The sequence below is a fragment of the Salmo salar genome, chromosome 11, assembly GCF_965601325.2.
Source record: "Salmo salar chromosome 11, fSalSal1, whole genome shotgun sequence".
NCBI lineage: Eukaryota > Metazoa > Chordata > Actinopteri > Salmoniformes > Salmonidae > Salmo > Salmo salar.
Genome location: NC_138301.1, coordinates 120,784,218 through 120,807,891, shown reverse-complemented (window position 1 = coordinate 120,807,891; position 23,674 = coordinate 120,784,218). Strand labels below are relative to the sequence as shown.

General features: G+C 42.8%; 1 protein-coding gene across 1 annotated transcript in view; it reads right to left on the bottom strand.

The window, feature by feature from the left end:
- The window catches only part of grik1a (glutamate receptor, ionotropic, kainate 1a), a 91,070-nt gene that overhangs the window by 26,116 nt on the left and 41,280 nt on the right, over positions 1-23,674 (bottom strand). The window contains exons 6-12 of the mRNA XM_045690248.2: positions 22,355-22,408; positions 21,246-21,419; positions 17,799-17,942; positions 11,321-11,428; positions 10,985-11,029; positions 3,088-3,201; positions 2,199-2,402 (exon numbers count right to left, since the gene is read on the bottom strand). Coding sequence (XP_045546204.1) covers positions 2,199-2,402; positions 3,088-3,201; positions 10,985-11,029; positions 11,321-11,428; positions 17,799-17,942; positions 21,246-21,419; positions 22,355-22,408 — 843 coding nt within the window. The remainder of the gene's footprint in view (positions 1-2,198; positions 2,403-3,087; positions 3,202-10,984; positions 11,030-11,320; positions 11,429-17,798; positions 17,943-21,245; positions 21,420-22,354; positions 22,409-23,674) is intronic.

Here is a 23,674-nt window from a genome sequence, read left to right as displayed (position 1 = left end):
CGAGGTCAGCTATCTGAGAGGAGGGGGGAAGGGGTGATGGTCAGAGAGGTTACAGCAGGTCAGCTATCTGAGAGGAAGGGGAAGGGGTGATGGTCAGAGAGGTTACAGCGAGGTCAGCTATCTGAGAGGAAGGGGAAGGGGTGATGGTCAGAGAGGTTATAGCGAGGGCAGCTATCTGAGAGGAAGGGGAAGGGGTGATGGTCAGAGAGGTTATAGCGAGGTCAGCTATCTGAGAGGAGGAGGAAGGGGTGATGGTCAGAGAGGTTACAGCAAGGTCAGCTATCTGAGAGGAGGGGGGAAGGGGTGATGGTCAGAGAGGTTACAGCGAGGTCAGCTATCTGAGAGGAAGGGGAAGGGGTGATGGTCAGAGAGGTTACAGCGAGGTCAGCTATCTGAGAGGAGGGGGTGACATTTATTTTAATTACATTTTAATTTCACCTCAGTTTAGGTTGGCCTTGGAATCAACTACTTCTAGATCTAAGAGTGGGTGACATCACTTCCACGATGGATTCCTCTAGAGTGATGGATTCCTCTAGAGTGATGGATTCTACTAGAGTGATGGATTCCACTAGAGTGATGGATTCTACCAGAGTGATGGATTCTACTAGAGTGATGGATTCCTCTAGAGTGATGGATTCCTCTAGAGTGATGGATTCCTCTAGAGTGATGGATTCTACTAGAGTGATGGATTCCACTAGAGTGATGGATTCTACTAGAGTGATGGATTCCACTAGAGTGATGGATTCCTCTAGAGTGATGGATTCCTCTAGAGTGATGGATTCTACCAGAGTGATGGATTCTACTAGAGTGATGGATTCCACTAGAGTGATGGATTCCACTAGAGTGATGGATTCTACCAGAGTGATGGATTCTACTAGAGTGATGGATTCCTCTAGAGTGATGGATTCTACCAGAGTGATGGATTCCACTAGAGTGATGGATTCTACCAGAGTGATGGATTCCTCTAGAGTGATGGATTCCTCTAGAGTGATGGATTCCTCTAGAGTGATGGATTCTACCAGAGTGATGGATTCTACTAGAGTGATGGATTCCACTAGAGTGATGGATTCCTCTAGAGTGATGGATTCTACTAGAGTGATACATTCCACTAGAGTGATGGATTCCACTAGAGTGATACATTCCACTAGAGTGATGGATTCCACTAGAGTGATGGATTCCTCTAGAGTGATGGATTCTACTAGAGTGATGGATTCTACTAGAGTGATGTATTCTTCTAGAGTGATGGATTCCTCTAGTGATGGATTCCTCTAGAGTGATGGATTCCTCTAGTGATGGATTCCTCTAGAGTGATGGATTCCACTAGAGTGATGGATTCTACCAGAGTGATGGATTGTACTAGAGTGATGGATTCCTCTAGAGTGATGGACTCCACTAGAACGATGGATTCCTCTAGAGCGATGGATTCCACTAGAGTGATGGATTCCACTAGAGTGATGGATTCTACTAGAGTGATGGATTCTACTAGAGCGATGGATTGTACTAGAGTGATGGATTCTACTAGAGTGATGGATTCTACTAGAGTGATGTATTCTTCTAGAGTGATGGATTCCTCTAGTGATGGATTCCTCTAGAGCGATGGATTCCACTAGAGTGATGGATTCTACCAGAGTGATGGATTGTACTAGAGTGATGGATTCCTCTAGAGTGATGGACTCCACTAGACGATGGATTCCTCTAGAGTGATGGATTCCACTAGAGTGATGGATTCCACTAGAACGATGGATTCCTCTAGAGCGATGGATTCCTCTAGAGTGATGGATTCAACTAGAGTGATGGATTCCACTAGAGCGATGATTCTACTAGAGTGATGGATTCCTCTAGAGTGATGGATTCCTCTAGAGTGATGGATTCCACTAGAGTGATGGATTCTACCAGAGTGATGGATTCCTCTAGAGTGATGGATTCCTCTAGAGTGATGGATTCCACTAGAGTGATGGATTCCTCTAGAGTGATGGATTCCACTAGAGTGATGGATTCCACTAGAGTGATGGATTCCACTAGAGTGATGGATTCCACTAGAGTGATGGATTCCACCAGAGCGATGGATTCCTCTAGAGTGATGGATTCCACTAGAGTGATGGATTCAACTAGAGCGATGATTCTACAGCTAACTAACTAGTCATTCATTCCACATGGGCCACACTGGTACAGCATGAATAAGCTCATCGACAACTCACGTGGTCGATGAGCTCTCGGACCATGCCGTTCCATTCCCCCTTATCGTTTTGTGCACCATACTTCCCATCAGACACCAGTTTGACCTCGTAGGTGAACCCCAGGATGTTGGACAGCTCCTTCAGCAGGTCAAGGCAGTAACCCTCAAACCGGTCGTTGCCAGACAGCTCCTTGTCTGACTTCTTAAACATCACATAAGGGTTTTCCTGTAATGAATAATGGCAGCATAGACACTTTTTTTTAAAACAATATTGTTTTTGTAATATCGGCCCCTTTCACCAGTATAGTAATAAAGGTCATCCTTCCTTATTATTTCCTCTACTCTTCCTCCCCTCCTCTCTTCCCTCCCTTCCTCCCCTCTTCCCCCTCTCCCCTCTCTTCCTCCCCCCCTCCTCTCTTCCCTCTCTTCCTCCCCTCTCCCCTCTCTTCCCGCTCTCCTCTTCCCCTTCCGTCTTCCCCCTCTTGCCCCTCCTCTCCCCCTCCCCCTCCCCTCTTCCCTCGCTTCCCCTCCTCCTCCTCCCCTCTTCCCTCGCTTCCCCTCCCCTCCCCTCCCCCCTCTCTTCCCCCTTTCCTCTTCCTCCTCCCCTCTTCCCCCTCTCCTCCCTCGCCCTATTCCCTCTTCTCCCTCCCCTATTCCCTCTCTCCTTCACTCTACCCCCTCTCATCCCCTCTTCTCCCTCTCCCCCCTCTTCCTCCTCTCCTCCCCTCTCCCGCCTCTTCCCCCTCTCCTCTCCTCCCCTCCCCCGCCCTTATTCCCTCTCTCCTCCGCTCTTGCCCCTCTCCTCCCCATCTTCTCTGCCCTCTTCCACCTCTGCCCTCTCTCCTCTTCCTCCTCTCCTCTTCCTCCTCTCCCCCCCTCTCCTCCCCCCTCCTCCCCTCTTCCCCTCTCACCAATATAGTAGTAACGATCAGAGTCCTGTTGGCCATAGAGTCAGTCACGTTGTTGGTTTTATCCCTGCTGGTCTCTGTAAGGTTCAAACCTGTGTAGGAGTTCCACACCGCAATCTGAATAAAAAACATGAAGTAAGAATGTAAGACTCACACTCAGGAAAGGACGTGTCTGCATCCCATCCTATTCCCTATATAGTGCACTACTTTAGACCAGAGCCCTATGGCACCCTATTCCCTATATATAGTGCACTACTTTAGACCAGAGCCCTATGGCTCCCTATTCCATATATAGTGCACTACTTTAGACCAGAGCCGTATGGCACCCTATTCCCTATATAGTGCACTACTTTAGACCAGAGCCGTATGGCACCCTATTCCCATATATAGTGCACTACTTTAGACCAGAGCCGTATGGCACCCTATTCCCTATATAGTGCACTACTTTAGACCAGAGCCCTATGGCACCCTATTCCCTATATATAGTGCACTACTTTAGACCAGAGCCCTATGGCTCCCTATTCCCTATATATAGTGCACTACTTTAGACCAGAGCCCTATGGCACCCTATTCCCTATATAGTGCACTACTTTAGACCAGAGCCGTATGGCACCCTATTCCCTATATAGTGCACTACTTTAGACCAGAGCCGTATGGCACCCTATTCCCTATATAGTGCACTACTTTAGACCAGAGCCGTATGGCACCCTATTCCCTATATAGTGCACTACTTTAGACCAGAGCACTATGGCACCCTATTCCCTATATAGTGCACTACTTTAGACCAGGGTTCATAGGGAATAGGGTGCCATTGGGGACTCAAATAGACCCACGTAGGTTAACCAATTACCAATATCCTATTGGGTTACACCCCAGAGTCCAACTCAAAGCAGCATGGGAAGGGAAGGTCACAAGTAATAAAGGAGAGTCGATCAGATAAGACATTAAAAGGGACGGTTTCCCCGGACACAGATTAACCCTACAGTCCTGGAATAAAAAATGATTTGTGATGGAGATTCTCCATGGTCTAGATTAGAGGTGGGCAACTCCAGTCCTCGAGGACCTGATTGATGTCCTACTTGTTCTCCATCTCTAGCAAACACAGCTGATTAATCAAACTGCATTCTAAACTGAAGATCATGATTATTGGTTATCTATGAACATTTGAACATCTTGGCCCATGTTCTGTTATAATCTCCACCCCGGCACAGCCAGAAGAGAACTGGCCACCCCTCATAGCCTGGTTCCTCTCTAGGTTTCTTCCTAGGTTCTGGCCTTTCTAGGGAGTTTTTCCTAGCCACCGTGCTTCTACACTTGCATTGCTTGCTGTTTGGGGTTTTAGGCTGGGTTTCTGTACAGCACTTTGAGATATCAGCTGATGTAAGAAGGGCTTTATAACAACAAAAATAATAATGTTTTGATTTTATTTGATTATTGGAGTCAGGTGTGTTAGCTGGGGCAAAACTGACACCAGTCAGACCCCTTGAGGACTGGAGTTGTCCACCCCTGGTCTAGGACTAGAACTTAATCTGTATCCTAGCTGCTACTCCCATAATGTTAAACAGTTAGATGTAAGAAGTCCTATAGAGCATAGTTACATAGATTCAGCTCAACTCTCAGCAATAGAGAGATTTAGATGAATCATTGAGCCAGCCAGCCAGCCAGCCAGCCAGCCAGCCAGCCAGCCAGACAGACAGACAGACAGACAGACAGACAGACAGACAGACAGACAGACAGACAGACAGACAGACAGACAGACAGACAGACAGACAGACAGACAGACAGACAGACAGACAGACAGACAGACAGACAGACCAGTGTTAACTACATATATATGCCCTCTCCACTCTGTTGGTGTGAATGACAAACAGATTGATAGCGTGAGTATAATCCACAATAATCCAGATTAACAGTTTCCATATTAACTAACAGTTTCCATATTAACTAACAGTTTCCATATTAACTAACAGTTACCATATTAACTAACAGTTACAATAAACAGTTTCCATATTAACTAACAGTTTCCATATTAACTAACAGTTACCATATTAAAGTTTCCATATTAACTAACAGTTTCCATATTAACTAACAGTTTCCATATTAACTAACAGTTACCATATTAACTAACAGTTTCCATATTAACTAACAGTTTCCATATTAACTAACAGTTACAATAACAGTTACCCTATTAACTAACAGTTACCATATTAACTAACAGTTACCATATTAACTAACAGTTTCCATATTAACTAACAGTCTCCATATTAACTAACAGTTACCATATTAACTAACAGTTACAATAACAGTTACCATATTAACTAACAGTTTCCATCTTAACTAACAGTTTCCATATTAACTAACAGTTTCCATATTAACTAACAGTTTCCATATTAACTAACAGTTACCATATTAACTAACAGTTTCCATATTAACTAACAGTTTCCATATTAACTAACAGTTTCCATATTAACTAACAGTCTCCATATTAACTAACAGTTTCCATATTAACTAACAGTCTCCATATTAACTAACAGTTTCCATATTAACTAACAGTTTCCATATTAACTAACAGTTTCCATATTAACTAACAGTTACAATAACAGTTTCCATATTAACTAACAGTTTCCATATTAACTAACAGTTACCATATTAACTAACAGTTTCCATATTAACTAACAGTTACCATATTAACTAACAGTTTCCATATTAACTAACAGTTACCATATTAACTAACAGTTACAATAACAATTACCATATTAACTAACAGTTACCATATTAACTAACAGTTACAATAACAGTTACCATATTAACTAACAGTTACCATATTAACTAACAGTTACCATAACAGTTACCATATTAACTAACAGTTACCATATTAACTAACAGTTACCATAACAGTTACCATATTAACTAACAGTTACCATATTAACTAACAGTTACAATAACAGTTTCCATATTAACTAACAGTTTCCATATTAACTAACAGTTTCCATATTAACTAACAGTTTCCATATTAACTAACAGTTACCATATTAACTAACCGTTTCCATATTAACTAACAGTCTCCATATTAACTAACAGTTACCATATTAACTAACAGTTTCCATATTAACTAACAGTTTCCATATTAACTAACAGTCTCCATATTAACTAACAGTTACCATATTAACTAACAGTTACCATATTAACTAACAGTTACAATAACAGTTACCATATTAACTAACAGTTACCATATTAACTAACAGTTTCCATATTAACTAACAGTTACAATAACAGTTTCCATATTAACTAACAGTTTCCATATTAACTAACAGTTTCCATATTAACTAACAGTTACCATATTAACTAACAGTTTCCATATTAACTAACAGTTACCATATTAACTAACAGTTACAATAACAATTACCATATTAACTAACAGTTACCATATTAACTAACAGTTTCCATATTAACTAACAGTTTCCATATTAACTAACAGTTACCATATTAACTAACAGTTTCCATATTAACTAACAGTTACAATAACAGTTACCCTATTAACTAACAGTTACCATATTAACTAACAGTTACCATATTAACTAACAGTTACCATATTAACTAACAGTTTCCATATTAACTAACAGTTACCATATTAACTAACAGTTACCATATTAACTAACAGTTGCAATAACAGTTACCATATTAACTAACAGTTACCATATTAACTAACAGTTACCATATTAACTAACAGTTACAATAACAGTTTCCATATTAACTAACAGTTACCATATTAACTAACAGTTTCCATATTAACTAACAGTTTCCATATTAACTAACAGTTACCATATTAACTAACAGTTTCCATATTAACTAACAGTTACAATAACAGTTACCCTATTAACTAACAGTTACCATATTAACTAACAGTTACCATATTAACTAACAGTTACCATATTAACTAACAGTTTCCATATTAACTAACAGTTACCATATTAACTAACAGTTACCATATTAACTAACAGTTGCAATAACAGTTACCATATTAACTAACAGTTACCATATTAACTAACAGTTACCATATTAACTAACAGTTACAATAACAGTTACCATATTAACTAACAGTTACCATATTAACTAACAGTTACCATATTAACTAACAGTTGCAATAACAGTTACCATATTAACTAACAGTTTCCATATTAACTAACAGTTACCATATTAACTAACAGTTACAATAACAGTTTCCATATTAACTAACAGTTTCCATATTAACTAACGGTTACCATATTAACTAACAGTTACAATAACAATTACCATATTAACTAACAGTTACCATATTAACTAACCATTTCCATATTAACTAACAGTTACAATAACAGTTTCCATATTAACTAACAGTTACCATATTAACTAACAGTTACAATAACAGTTTCCATATTAACTAACAGTTACAATAACAGTTTCCATATTAACTAACAGTTTCCATATTAACTAACAGTTTCCATATTAACTAACAGTTACAATAACAGTTTCCATATTAACTAACAGTTTCCATATTAACTAACAGTTACCATATTAACTAACAGTTTCCATATTAACTAACAGTTTCCATATTAACCAACAGTTTCCATATTAACTAACAGTTTCCATATTAACTAACCGTTTCCATATTAACTAACCGTTTCCATATTAACTAACAGTTTCCATATTAACTAACAGTTACCATATTAACTAACAGTTTCCATATTAACTAACAGTTACCATATTAACTAACAGTTTCCATATTAACTAACAGTTACAATAACAGTTTCCATATTAACTAACAGTTTCCATATTAACTAACCGTTTCCATATTAACTAACAGTTACAATAACAGTTTCCATATTAACTAACAGTTTCCATATTAACTAACAGTTACCATATTAACTAACAGTTTCCATATTAACTAACAGTTTCCATATTAACTAACAGTTACCATATTAACTAACAGTTTCCATATTAACTAACAGTTTCCATATTAACTAACAGTTTCCATATTAACTAACAGTTACCATATTAACTAACAGTTTCCATATTAACTAACCGTTTCCATATTAACTAACAGTTTCCATATTAACTAACAGTTTCCATATTAACTAACAGTTACCATATTAACTAACAGTTTCCATATTAACTAACAGTTACCATATTAACTAACAGTTTCCATATTAACTAACAGTTACAATAACAGTTTCCATATTAACTAACAGTTTCCATATTAACTAACAGTTTCCATATTAACAGTTTCGATGTTAACTCCACTAATCTGACAGAGTGGATGTTGAGTGAATTTATTAGACAAATGGTTTAAACAAAGATAGTCTAGTTTCTGCCACAATAGTGACTCAAAGTAATCCAACAAAACCAGACTGTGGTTGGTTGTACTAAAATCTGTGTTTCTCCTCAGAAACACATTGTGTCGTCTCCAACATGTCGCTTTAGGAAATGTTGTTCTTTAGCTAAACGGGGTGTCGTTGTTTAATAAATGTTAAACAAAAAGAAAAAAGATAACAGATATTACCTTTGAATGCACCAATTTGTAAGTCGCTCTGGATAAGAGCGTCTGCTAAATGACGTAAATGTAAATGTAACCCTTTTATCGGCTGTAAGGGTCAGAGGGGTCCTAGGGGGGTCGTAGAGGGGGGTCGTAGAGGGTCAGAGGGGGTGGTCGTAGAGAGGGGTCGTAGAGGGTCAGAGGGGGGGTCGTAGAGGGTCAGGGGGGGGTCGTAGAGGGTCAGAGAGGGGGTCATAGAGGGTCAGAGGGGGGGTCGTAGAGGGTCAGAGTGGGGTTGTAGAGGGTCAGAGTGGGGTCGTAGAGGGTCAGAGAGGGGTTGTAGATGGTCAGAGAGGGGGTCATAGAGGGGGGTTGTAGAGGGTCAGAGAGGGGGTCGTAGAGGTCCAGAAGGGGTCGTAGAGGTCCAGAGGGGGGTTGTAGAGGGTCAGAGTGGGGTTGTAGAGGGTCAGAGTGGGGTCAGAGAGGGTCAGAGAGGGGGTCGTAGAGGGGGGTTGTAGAGGGTCAGAGAGGGGGTCGTAGAGGGTCAGAGAGGGGGGTCGTAGAGGGGGATTGTAGAGGGTCAGAGAGGGGGTCGTAAAGGGTCAGAGAGGGGGGTCGTAGAGGTCCAGAGGGGGGTCGTAGATGGTCAGAGAGGGGGTCGTAGAGGGTCAGAGAGGGGGTCGTAGAGGTCCAGAAGGGGTCGTAGATGGTCAGAGAGGGGGTCGTAGAGGGTCAGAGAGGGGGTCGTAGAGGTCCAGAAGGGGTCGTAGATGGTCAGAGAGGGGGGTCGTAGATGGTCAGAGAGGGGGGTCGTAGAGGGTCAGAGAGGGGGGTCATAGAGGGTCAGAAGGGGTCGTAGAGGTCCAGAGGGGGTCGTAGAGGTCCAGAAGGGGTCCTAGAGGTCCAGAAGGGGTCGTAGAGGTCCAGAGGGGGGTCGTAGAGGTCCAGAGGGGGGTCGCAGAGGGTCAGAGTGGGTCATAGAGGTCCAGAGGGGGGTTGTAGAGGTCCAGAGGGGGGTCGTAGAGGGTCAGAGGGGGGTCGTAGAGGGTCAGAGGGGGGTCGTAGAGGTCCAGAGGGTCGTAGAGGTCCAGAGGGGGGTTGTAGAGGTCCAGAGGGGGGTCGTAGAGGGTCAGAGGGGGGTCGTAGAGGTCATTGTGTAAGACAACCCCTTCTTTCTATAGACTGATTCCATCCAGGTGCTTTTCTGAAGGATGGACTGACTGTCTATTAGATGAAGAAATCACACTCTGAAAGACATCAACTTCGTCCCAAAACACCATTTGAATTTATCTCCCCCCTCAGAGCTGCTCAACAATAATAAATGGCCGCCCTAAAAAAAGATCTCTCTCTCAGCACCATAACATAACCATCACACACCCAGCGGCGCCTTATGTACAGCCTGTCATACTGTATAAAGAGGAAGAGAGCGACAAAGGGAGATGGAGAGAGAGATAGGGAGAGATAGAGATGGGAGAGAGAGAGAGATGGGAGAGAGATGCGGGAGAGAGAGAGATGTGGGAGAGAGAGAGAGAGAGCGAGATGGGGAGAGAGAGAGAGATGGGGAGAGAGAGAGAGAGAGATGGGGAGAGAGAGAGAGAGAGATGGGGAGAGAGAGAGAAAGATGGAGAGAGAGAGAGATGGGTGGAGAGAGAGATGCGGGAGAGAGAGAGATGGGGGAGAGAGATGAGAGAGAGATGGGGAGAGAGAGAGATGGGGGAGAGAGAGAGATGGGGAGAGAAAGAGAGGGAGAGATGGGGAGAGAGAGATGCGGGAGAGAGAGAGAGATGGGGGAGAGAGATGTGGGAGAGAGAGAGAGATGTGGGAGAGAGAGAGAGAGATGGGAGGAGAGAGAGATGGGGGGAGAGAGAGAGATGTGGGAGAGAGAGAGAGAGATGTGGGAGAGAGAGAGAGATGGGGGAGAGAGAGAGATGGGGAGAGAAAGAGAGGGAGAGATGGGGAGAGAGAGATGCGGGAGAGAGAGAGAGATGGGGGAGAGAGATGTGGGAGAGAGAGAGAGAGATGGGAGGAGAGAGAGATGGGGGGAGAGAGAGAGAGATGTGGGAGAGAGAGAGAGAGATGTGGGAGAGAGAGAGAGATGGGGGGGAGAGAGAGAGAGATGTGGGAGAGAGAGAGAGAGATGTGGGAGAGAGAGAGAGATGGGGGGGAGAGAGAATAGGACCAAAGTACGTGTAGGTCAACATCGACATCAAGTTGTGGTAGAGGGAATTCCACTGGTAGTTTTAAAATAACTAGGAAACAGACCAACATTAAGGTATAGAGGACTGTCAGGTGGGAGTAGGGTAATATTTGGGGGCTGATCTTTAGTAGAGTAAAGAGGAGGTATATCACAAGGTTACATACTTATAGGGGGGAGTTGTGGGCACAAACCTTGCTCCACCTTTTAGTGAGGCGACTGGAGCCTTCAACAAAGCCCTTATGAGAAGAGAGGCAGAGAGGAGAAAACAGGCAGTTAACCAGTAGAGACATACTCTCCTTGACGCTCATCTGTACACTGGGGAGCATCTGCTGCCTCCATCAATACGTTTACATGATGGTCATTGATGAGACCCACTGATGAGCCCACACACACACACACACACACACATCCCACCTCAACAATTACTCTCTATGGAACGGTAAAGCTCTGGACAAGGAAAGCCTGGTTGTTATTGGCAGGGCACGTGCGCACCCACCCGACCAACCCACCCCCTGGTCTGTACTCACCCTTGCTGTGCCATCTTCCTTCAGACTGATGATGTCCAAGTCAAAGTCTCTCCTCAGACCATCTGTCTTATTAAGGACTATATGACCTGTCAGACCGTCCCACTGGGCCTGCGGAGGAGAGGAGAGAGGGAGTTGAGAGCGGGAGAGAGATAGAGGTGGAGAGAGAGAGAGGGACAGAGATAGGGGAGAAAGAGAGAGAAAGAGAGAGAGGAGGGGGGGGGGTTTGAGAGAAAAGAGAGAACAATGTCATCCTTCTGTGTATCTGAGCCAACTTTCTCCCTGTACAGGTGCAGGGTTAGGGGAGAGGGAGTCTAATTGACGCTTTGAAAGCCAACTTTCGACTCTGTACAGGTGCAAGGTTGGGGGAGATGAAGTCTAATTGAAGTTGCCAAACTATAACAGTGCCTGACATTCTCCTGTAGAATTCTCTGATACAGAGCAGAATTCAGGATTCCTTCAATAAGACAAACGCTCCAGGTCCTGAGGCAGTAAATCATCTCCAAACCATCACGCTACCACCACTATGCTGGACCGTTGGTATGAGGTTCTTACTGTGGAATGTTTTTCTGTTGTTGTAGTTTTGGAACCTATCTCGTTCAAAAAGTTTTGAATCATCTCCTCAAATAGTCTTGATGATCATCCAGGTTGCAACTTTTTTTGGACGACATTGGTCCCATTATGTCTGGTGGAAACCTAACAGTTTTCTCACAGCCATTAAACTCCATAGCTGTTGCTTAAAAAAGATACCTATACAATGTCTGATTTGTTATTGTTAACTAATCGCTGACCTTCTTCATGAGGCTTTTCAAAAATATATATATTTTTTAAAGCTCCCTGGTCTTTGTAGTTGAATATGTGTTTGAAATGTAAATGATTGAATTGGACCTTACAGATGTACGTATGGGGGACAGGGAAAGTAATAAAAAAATAATTAATTCATACAGTGGAGTGAGTCACTGTGTGTGTTACTACATGATTCCATATGTGTTATTTTATCGTTTTGATGTCTTCACTTTTATTCTACAATGTAGGAAAGATAAAGAAAAACCCTTGAATGAGTAGGTGTGTCCAAACTTCTTCTTAAAAAAAAAAGAGAGGCTTTTGGAGGGCTGGACACATACTATCTATCCCCAACCCACCTATCCACTCGTTCCTCCTCTCTCTACGTTCCAGGCAAATCATCACAAGTGGATTTAAGACTTAAAAGATCAGAGCGCTCCTCGTGCATCAAAGGACTCATTTCTGTTAGTATGCAGGCAGGCAGGGAATAGATTTTATTTTTTTACCCATAAATCCATATTTCTTGGGGGGGTTGAGATGGTAAACTGTTGAGATGGGAGAAGAAACGTAGAATAAAGTAGTTCCTCTTGGCTCGGTCTCAGGCACTTTAGAACGTAGCCTTTAGAGGTGTTTCTGTATTTTAAAATTAACATCTCAAAAGAAAAAGCTTAACAGCACTACAAAGTAGAAATGTGATTCATATTTGGGCCAAGGTTTAGGACTCTCATCTTTGAATAAGCTCACGAAGGTGACAGGGTTTGTATCTTTGTTGTAACCTTGTGAACCCTAATGATTTTTCTATGAATGTTCATGACACACCTAAAGCCTGATTCACACCAATGGGCTAACTGTATACAATTTGGGTTATTTGGAAACCCATTGCTGGGTAAATATTGGACAGAACATATGCTTTTGACAGAACCAAATGGGTTGCGTGTATAACATGGGATTAATTTAACCATCAGTTCGGTTAATTTAACCATCATGCTGGGTTAACTTGTTATGGATAGGGGGCAGTATTTTCACGGCCGGATAAAAAACGTACCCGATTTAATCTGGTTATTACTCCTGCCCAGAAACTAGAATATGCATATAATTAGTAGCTTTGGATAGAAAACACTCCAAAATTTCTAAAACTGTTTGAATGGTGTCTGTGAGTATAACAGAACTCAAATGGCAGGCCAAAACCTGAGAAGATTCTGTACAGGAAGTACCCTGTCTGACCATTACTTGGCCTTCTTTGTCATCTCTATCCAAAACAGAGGATCTCTGCTGTAACGTGACACTTTCTAAGGCTCCCATAGGCTCTCAGAAGGCGCCAGAACGTTGACTGATGACTCTGCAGTTACTGGCTAAAAAACAGTAGCGCATTTGGTAAGTGGTCGATCTGAGAACAATGAGACGTGAAGAGTCCATTTTACTTTTTCAGTCTTTGAACGAAAACAACGACTCCCGGTCTGAATATTATCGCTATTTTATGAGAAAAATCGCATTAAAAATTGATTTTAAACAGCGTTTGACATGCTTCGAAGTACGGTAATGGAATATTTTGAATTTTTTTGTCACTATACGCGTCCGCGCGTCACCCTTCGTTACCCTTCGGATAGTGTCTTGAACGCACGAACAAAACGGCGCTATTTGGATATATCTATGAATTATTTGGAACCAAACCAACATTTGTTGTTGAAGTAGAAGTCCTGGGAGTGCATTCTGACGAAGAACAGCAAAGGTAATCCAATTTTTCTTATAGTAAATCTGAGTTTGGTGAGTACCAAACTTGGTGGGTGTCAAATTAGCTAGCCCGTGATGGCAAGCTATCTACTCAGAATATTGCAAAATGTGCTTTCACCGAAAAGCTATTTTAAAATCGGACACCGCGATTGCATAAAGGAGTTCTGTATCTATAATTCTTAAAATAATTGTTATGTTTTTTGTGAACGTTTATCGTGAGTAATTTAGTAAATTCACCGGAAGTGTTCGGTGGGAATGCTAGTTCTGAACGTCACATGCTAATGTAAAAAGCTGTTTTTTGATATAAATATGTACTTGATTGAACAAAACATGCATGTATTGTATAACATAATGTCCTAGGAGTGTCATCTGATGAAGATCATCAAAGGTTAGTGCTGCATTTAGCTGTGGTTTTGGTTTTTGTGACATTATATGCTAGCTTGAAAAATGGGTGTCTGATTATTTCTGGCTGGGTACTCTGCTGACATAATCTAATGTTTTGCTTTCGTTGTAAAGCCTTTTTGAAATCGGACAGTGTGGTTAGATAAAGAGAGTCTTGTCTTTAAAATGGTGTAAAATAGTAATATGTTTGAAAAAATGGAAGTTTTCGGATTTTCGAGGAGTTTGTATTTCGCGCCATGCCCTATCATTGGATATTGGAGTGGTGTTCCGCTAGCGGAACGTCTAGATGTAAGTTAACCTAGCATCTAATCTAATCCTTAGGTTATTTTCAGGAGGCGTGATTTATTAGGGGGCGTGGCTTTCAGATAGATCATATTGGCCACCCGTGATCGTAAATGTCCTTCCTGTTCATCATATTAAGTTTACATACTTTTTTGGGGTGCTTTTATTTTGCATTTTAGAAAATGTATATGATTTATTACAAATTATAATAAATTGGACCACTTTATTACATAATAAGTTATACAATGACACAAACGCATGGACACACACACATTAGGTTTTAAAACAGCATAGACGTCAAGGTGTTTAGACCACTCAGTCAGCGGGAGAAGAGTTTGATATGAACTTTCCCTTGTTGGAGAAAAACTATGATAACAAACTCAATCATGCAACATATTAGCAGACACTTTTTATCCAAAGCGACTTACAGTCATGCGTGCAAATATTTCCCGGGAATCGAACCCACTATCCTGGCGTCGCAAACGCTCTACCAACTGAGCTAACTTTTTTAAAACAATTTTTTACATCATGTCTACGCCATCATTTCCTATGACCGAAAACAGCTTCCGGACGTCAGAACAGCGATCGCTAACTTCAAAAAGTCGACAGCTCCGGACGTCAGAACAGCGATCGCTAACTTCAATGTTCTGCTTAGTCCGGACCAGGCCCTAATCCCCAGGACTCGAAGGAGGAAGCGGCAGCGAAAGAAAGGCAGGTGAGAGGCGGCATCCTGACGAGTCTACGTCGGCAAGGAAATAGACCGCCATTGCACTCTGTTCTATTGGCAAACGTGTAGTCACAGGAGAACGTCACTGGAGAACAAACAGGATGAGCTCCGTTGACGGTGGGCCTCAGGATCTTGTCACGGTATCTTTGTGCATTCAAATTGCCATCGATAAAATGCAATTGTGTTCATTGCCCATAGCTTATGCCTGCCCATACCATAACTTCACCGCCACCATGGGGAACTCTGTTCACAACGTTGACATTAGCAAACCGCTCGCCCACACGACACCATACATGTCTGCCATCTGCCCGGTACAGTTGAAACCGGGATTCATAAGTGAAGAACATTATCCCTATCAAGTTGATTACAATGCCGAAGTGCAGTCAGTCGAGACCCTGTTATCTTATATTTATTAAGGATCAAGGCAGCAGCTACTCTTCCTGGGGTTTATTATGGATCCCCGTTAGTTCCTGTCAAGGCAGCAGCTACTCTTCCTGGGGTTTATTATGGATCCCCGTTAGTTCCTGTCAAGGCAGCAGCTACTCTTCCTGGGGTTTATTATAGATCCCCATTAGTTCCTGCCAAGGCAGCAGCTACTCTTCCTGGGGTTTATTATGGATCCCCGTTAGTTCCTGCCAAGGCAGCAGCTACTCTTCCTGGGGTTTATTATGTATCCCCGTTAGTTCCTGCCAAGGCAGCAGCTACTCTTCCTGGGGTTTATTATGGATCCCCGTTAGTTCCTGCCAAGGCAGCAGCTACTCTTCCTGGGGTTTATTATGGATCCCCATTAGTTCCTGCCAAGGCAGCAGCTACTCTTCCTGGGGTTTATTATGGATCCCCATTAGTTCCTGCCAAGGCAGCAGCTACTCTTCCTGGGGTTTATTATGGATCCCCGTTAGTTCCTGCCAAGGCAGCAGCTACTCTTCCTGGGGTTTATTATGTATCCCCGTTAGTTCCTGCCAAGGCAGCAGCTACTCTTCCTGGGGTTTATTATGGATCCCCGTTAGTTCCTGCCAAGGCAGCAGCTACTCTTCCTGGGGTTTATTATGGATCCCCATTAGTTCCTGCCAAGGCAGCAGCTACTCTTCCTGGGGTTTATTATGGATCCCCATTAGTTCCTGCCAAGGCAGCAGCTACTCTTCCTGGGGTTTATTATGGATCCCCATTAGTTCCTGCCAAGGCAGCAGCTACTCTTCCTGGGGTCCAGCAACATTAAGGCAGTTATTACAGTTTAAAATATTACATGACACTACATTTCATACCCAATACATTTAGTGTGTTCCCTCAGACCACTACTCCACTATCACATATCTACAATATAACATCCATGTGTGTCTGTGCCTGTGTGTGTGTGTGTGTGTGTGTGTGTGTGTGTGTGTGTGTGTGTGTGTGTGTGTGTGTGTGTGTGTGTGTGTGTGTGTGTGTGTGTGTGTGTGTGTGTGTGTGTGTGTGTGTGTGTCTCTTCACAGTCCCCGCTGTTCCATAAGGTGTATTTTATCTGTTTTTTGAATCTCATTCTCCTGCTGCATCAGTTACTTGATGTGGAATAGAGTTCCATGTAGTCATGGCTCTATGTAGTACTGTGCGCCTCCCATAGTCTGTTCTGGACTTGGGGACAGTGAAGAGACCTCTGATGTCATGTCTTGTGGGGTATGCATGGGTGTCTGAGCTGTGTGCCAGTAGTTTAAACAGACACCTCGGTGCCTTCAGCTTGTCAACACTTCTTACAAAAATAAGTAGCGATGAAGTCAATCTCTCCTCCACTTTGAGCCAGGAGAGATTGACATGCATATCATTAATGTTAGCTGTCTGTGTACATTTAAGGGCCAGCCGTGCTGCCCTGTTCTGAGCCAATTGTAATTTTCCGAGGTCCCTCTTTGTGGCACCTGACCACACAACTGAACAGGGCAGCACGGCTGGCCCTTAAAAGTACACAGAGAGCCCCGAAGCTGTCGCTAGAGAACATGTGACATTAATTAGCCTATTGCGGGCCCTCAAGAGGACATACAGCTGTTTTTTTTAAATGACGTTTCCACTGGAATCATCAGATCATGATATTTTGCTCTTTCATAATGAAGCCTAGTGAAAAAAATTACTGAGAAATGGTGAGTTATGACAATCAGAAATCAGGCATTGCCAAATGGGCATGTTCCTACTTTTTCATGCAGTAGACCAGGTAGGCCTACTTTCTGTGTGTGGTCTGCCTCAGCGTTATCAGGAGTATAGCAGGTAGGCCTACTTTCTGTGTGTGGTCTGCCTCAGCGTTATCAGGAGTAGACCAGGTAGGCCTACTTTCTGTGTGTGGTCTGCCTCAGCGTTATCAGGAGTAGACCAGGTAGGTCTACTTTCTGTGTGTGGTCTGCCTCAGCGTTATCAGGAGTAGACCAGGTAGGCCTACTTCTGTGTGTGGTCTGCCTCAGCGTTATCAGGACAGAGAAACCAGACATACTCGTTTGCTCACATGGAGCACTCCAAACAAAAAAAGACCAATTAATTATTTTTTGTTTGTTTGTTGACAAAAACTCATAATGGTTATGAAATCAAATGTTTACTAACCTCTTTGAAGAGGTTCATGAAGCGCGGTCCAAAGCGCCAGGGTTTGTGTCGGTGACACTGCAGGGAGCTGACAGTCATCTGAGTGGCTCGCTGCGACGCCACGGCAACCATGAACACCGCGTCATACATCAACGCTGCCTCCGTCTGGAACCAGGAACACATGGTTAAAGGAGAGAGGTTAAAACACTACATTCATTATGTAGGAACACACGGAGGAGAGAGGTTATAACACTACATTCATTATGTAGGAACACACGGAGGAGAGAGGTTATAACACTACATTCATTATGTAGGAACACACGGAGGAGAGAGGTTAAAACACTACATTCATTATGTAGGAACACACGGAGGAGAGAGGTTATAACACTACATTCATTATGTAGGAACACACGGAGGAGAGAGGTTATAACACTACATTCATTATGTAGGAACACACGGAGGAGAGAGGTTATAACACTACATTCATTATGTAGGAACACACGGAGGAGAGAGGTTATAACACTACATTCATTATGTAGGAACACACGGAGGAGAGAGGTTAAAACACTACATTCATTATGTAGGAACACACGGAGGAGAGAGGTTAAAACACTACATTCATTATGTAGGAACACACGGAGGAGAGAGGTTATAACACTACATTCATTATGTAGGAACACACGGAGGAGAGAGGTTATAACACTACATTCATTATGTAGGAACACACGGAGGAGAGAGGTTATAACACTACATTCATTATGTAGGAACACACGGAGGAGAGAGGTTATAACACTACATTCATTATGTAGGAACACACGGAGGAGAGAGGTTATAACACTACATTCATTATGTAGGAACACACGGAGGAGAGAGGTTATAACACTACATTCATTATGTAGGAACACACGGAGGAGAGAGGTTATAACACTACATTCATTATGTAGGAACACACGGAGGAGAGAGGTTAAAACACTACATTCATTATGTAGGAACACACGGAGGAGAGAGGTTAAAACACTACATTCATTATGTAGGAACACACGGAGGAGAGAGGTTATAACACTACATTCATTATGTAGGAACACACGGAGGAGAGAGGTTATAACACTACATTCATTATGTAGGAACACACGGAGGAGAGAGGTTATAACACTACATTCATTATGTAGGAACACACGGAGGAGAGAGGTTATAACACTACATTCATTATGTAGGAACACACGGAGGAGAGAGGTTAAAACACTACATTCATTATGTAGGAACACACGGAGGAGAGAGGTTATAACACTACATTCATTATGTAGGAACACACGGAGGAGAGAGGTTATAACACTACATTCATTATGTAGGAACACACGGAGGAGAGAGGTTATAACACTACATTCATTATGTAGGAACACACGGAGGAGAGAGGTTATAACACTACATTCATTATGTAGGAACACACGGAGGAGAGAGGTTATAACACTACATTCATTATGTAGGAACACACGGAGGAGAGAGGTTAAAACACTACATTCATTATGTAGGAACACACGGAGGAGAGAGGTTATAACACTACATTCATTATGTAGGAACACACGGAGGAGAGAGGTTATAACACTACATTCATTATGTAGGAACACACGGAGGAGAGAGGTTAAAACACTACATTCATTATGTAGGAACACACGGAGGAGAGAGGTTATAACACTACATTCATTATGTAGGAACACACGGAGGAGAGAGGTTAAAACACTACATTCATTATGTAGGAACACACGGAGGAGAGAGGTTATAACACTACATTCATTATGTAGGAACACACGGAGGAGAGAGGTTATAACACTACATTGATTATGTAGGAACACACGGAGGAGAGAGGTTATAACACTACATTCATTATGTAGGAACACACGGAGGAGAGAGGTTATAACACTACATTCATTATGTAGGAACACACGGAGGAGAGAGGTTATAACACTACATTCATTATGTAGGAACACACGGTTAAAGGAGAGAGGTTAAAACACTACATTCATTATGTAGGAACACACGGAGGAGAGAGGTTAAAACACTACATTCATTATGTAGGAACACACGGAGGAGAGAGGTTATAACACTACATTCATTATGTAGGAACACACGGAGGAGAGAGGTTAAAACACTACATTCATTATGTAGGAACACACGGAGGAGAGAGGTTATAACACTACATTCATTATGTAGGAACACACGGAGGAGAGAGGTTATAACACTACATTCATTATGTAGGAACACACGGAGGAGAGAGGTTATAACACTACATTCATTATGTAGGAACACACGGAGGAGAGAGGTTATAACACTACATTCATTATGTAGGAACACACGGAGGAGAGAGTTTAAAACACTACATTCATTAGGTAGGAACACACGGAGGAGAGAGGTTATAACACTACATTCATTATGTAGGAACACACGGAGGAGAGAGGTTAAAACACTACATTCATTATGTAGGAACACACAGAGGAGAGAGGTTATAACACTACATTCATTATGTAGGAACACACGGAGGAGAGAGGTTAAAACACTACATTCATTATGTAGGAACACACGGAGGAGAGAGGTTATAACACTACATTCATTATGTAGGAACACACGGAGGAGAGAGGTTATAACACTACATTCAGAGAGGTTAGTTAGGGTTAGTTACATTAATCATTTAGGTTAGTTAGGGTTACAGAACATTCATTATTTAGGTTAGTTAGGGTTAGTTACATTCATTATTTAGGTTAGTTAGGGTTAGTTACATTAATCATTTAGGTTAGTTAGGGTTAGTTTCATTCATTATTTAGGTTAGTTAGGGTTAGTTACATTAATCATTTAGGTTAGTTAGGGTTACAGAACATTCATTATTTAGGTTAGTTAGGGTTAGTTACATTAATCATTTAGGTTAGTTAGGGTTACAGTACATTAATCATTTAGGTTAGTTAGGGTTACAGTACATTAATCATTTAGGTTAGTTAGGGTTAGTTACATTCATTATTTAGGTTAGTTAGGGTTAGTTACATTCATTATTTAGGTTAGTTAGGGTTAGTTACATTCATTATTTAGGTTAGTTAGGGTTAGTTACATTAATTAATTAGGTTAGTTAGGGTTAAAACAGTACATTAATTATTTAGGTTAGTTAGGGTTAGTTTCATTAATCATTTAGGTTAGTTAGGGGCTTTGGCATCTGTTACATTAAATCACAGATAACATTTTTCAAAATCCAAACGTGTGTGTATGTGTGTGCGTGTGTTTGCATGTGTGAGTTCGTACGTGCATGCTTACATACGTTCATTTGTGTGTGTGTATGTGTGTGTGTGTGTGTGTGTGTGTGTGTGTGTGTGTGTATGTGTGTGTGTGTATATGTATGTGTGTGTGTGTGTGTGTGTGTGTGTGTGTGTGTGTGTGTGTGTGTGTGTGTGTGTGTGTGTGTGTGTGTGTGTGTGTGTGTATTCTAACCGTCATAACTCCATCCATTAATCCACTCTCCTGTTTAGGTGGAGCCTGAAGCCTCTCCAGAGACCACTTCTCCATGGTGGAAGCTACATACGGGTCGTCTATATTCAACAGCCTGAAACCTGTCATATTCACGCCACTGTAGCGGTATGGCTCCAGGTCTAACGCAAACAGATCCTAGAGAGGGACGGTTGGGGAGGGAGAGGGGGAGAGCAGGGGAGAGCAGGGAGAGGGGGAGAGGGGGAGAGCAGGGAGAGAGAGAGGGAGAGGGGGAGAGCACGGGAGAGGGGGAGAGGGACGGTTGGGGAGGGAGAGGGGGAGAGCAGGGGAGAGCAGGGAGAGGGGGAGAGGGGGAGAGCAGGGAGAGAGAGAGGGAGAGGGGGAGAGCACGGGAGAGGGGGAGAGGGACGGGTGGGGGGAGAGGGGGAGAGCAGGGAGAGGGGGAGAGCACGGGAGAGGGGGAGAGCAGGGGAGAGAGAGGGAGAGGGGGAGAGCACGGGAGAGGGGGAGAGGGACGGGTGGGGGGAGAGGGGGAGAGCAGGGGAGAGAGAGGGAAAGGGGGAGAGCAGGGAGAGGGGGAGAGCAGAGGAGAGACGGAGAGGGACGGGCAGAGGAGAGACGGAGAGGGACGGATGGGGAGAGACGGAGAGGGACGGATGGAGAGAGACAGGTAGAGGAGAGACGGAGAGGGACGGGCAGAGGAGAGACGGAGAGGGACGGATAGGGAGAGAGAGGGAGAGGGAGACGGGGAGAGCAGGGGAGAGAGAGGGAGACGGGGAGAGCAGGGGAGAGAGAGGGAGACGGGGAGAGCAGGGGAGAGAGAGGGGGAGGGAAAGGGAGATTAAGAATAAAGAGATGATCTGAATGGAAGACGCTGTGTCTGAACACCTATATGTTATTCACATTTATATTCTGTTTTTTTTTTTAACATTTATAAAAGTGCACATTCAGAGCTTCATAATAATAATAATATGTAACATTTGCAATTTAATCTAAAGAAACGTAGTCATGCACGCATACAAATGGTATATAATGTACTTTAACTGGAGATGGTATGCTGCTTTGAACGTTGATAGAAAGTTTGACGAGTGATTCAGGAATTCAGAGCTCACCAATGTAGTGAAGAAGAAATGATGGTATTCTGTCATCATTCCCATCGACGAGAGCTGTGAAGGAAAGAAGACCTAGACAGTAGTAAACAGTTCTCAATAGACTCCCACTAGACAGTTCTCAATAGACTCCCACTGGACAGTTCTCAATAGACTCCCACTAGACAGTTCTCAATAGACTCCCACTAGACAGTTCTCAACAGACTCCCACTGGACAGTTCTCAATAGACTCCCACTGGACAGTTCTCAATAGACTCCCACCGGACAGTTCTCAATAGACTCCCACCGGACAGTTCTCAATAGACTCCCACTGGGTGGCTCTCAATAGACTCCCACTGGGTGGCTCTCAATAGACTCCCACCGGACAGTTCTCAATAGACTCCCACCGGACAGTTCTCAATAGACTCCCACTAGACAGTTCTCAATAGACTCCCACTGGGTGGCTCTTCTCATTATAAAACATCAATACGTTTTTAGGAAACTGCATGAAAACCAAAAAGGCATTTAGCTTCACATATCCAGTGGCGGTTCTAGACCATTTCAACTGGCGGGGCCAAGCTGGGGCCAGTTGTACTGTTAGAGGGGCCAGTTACATTAGACGTTATTGTTGTCATATCGTTTTCTTCACTGCATTAGCAGGTAAAAGACCATGTTCATAATCAACATCGTTGCCACTGTCTAATAACGGATGTAAAAAAAGAACCATAGCAAAAATCAGTTATGTAAAAATGATTTCATACTCCACATTTAGGGGGGCCACAAGGGGGTCCAAAATTGTTGTCACAGGGGCACTGGCCCCCCCTGGCCCCACTCCAGAACCGCCCCTGCACATATCTCCCCTCTGGTGCCCAGTGTGTGTGTGTGTGTGTGTGTGTGTGTGTGTGTGTGTGTGGTGTGTGTGTGTGTGTGTGTGTGTGTGTGTGTGTGTGTGTGTGTGTGTGTGTGTGTGTGTGTGTGTGTGTGTGTGTGTGTGTGTGTCCAATGTGTAGGGATAGCAGCACAATATCGTTAAATATCCACAGAGGAATGCATAATTATTCCCATTAACCATTTCCATAATTACATGACACAACTACATAGTACAACTTAAAGTTTATTCTACTCCCCCTGTAACGTGTAGTGTGTGGTATAATGTACTAAACTGTATCAAATCAAATTTTATTGGTCACATACACATATTTAGCAGATGTTATTGTGGGAGTAGTGAAATGCTTGTGTTCTTAGCTCCAACAGTGCAGTAGCATCTAACAATTCACAACAATACACACAAATCTAAAAGTAAAAGAATGGAATTAAGAATATATATATATTAGGACGAGCCAT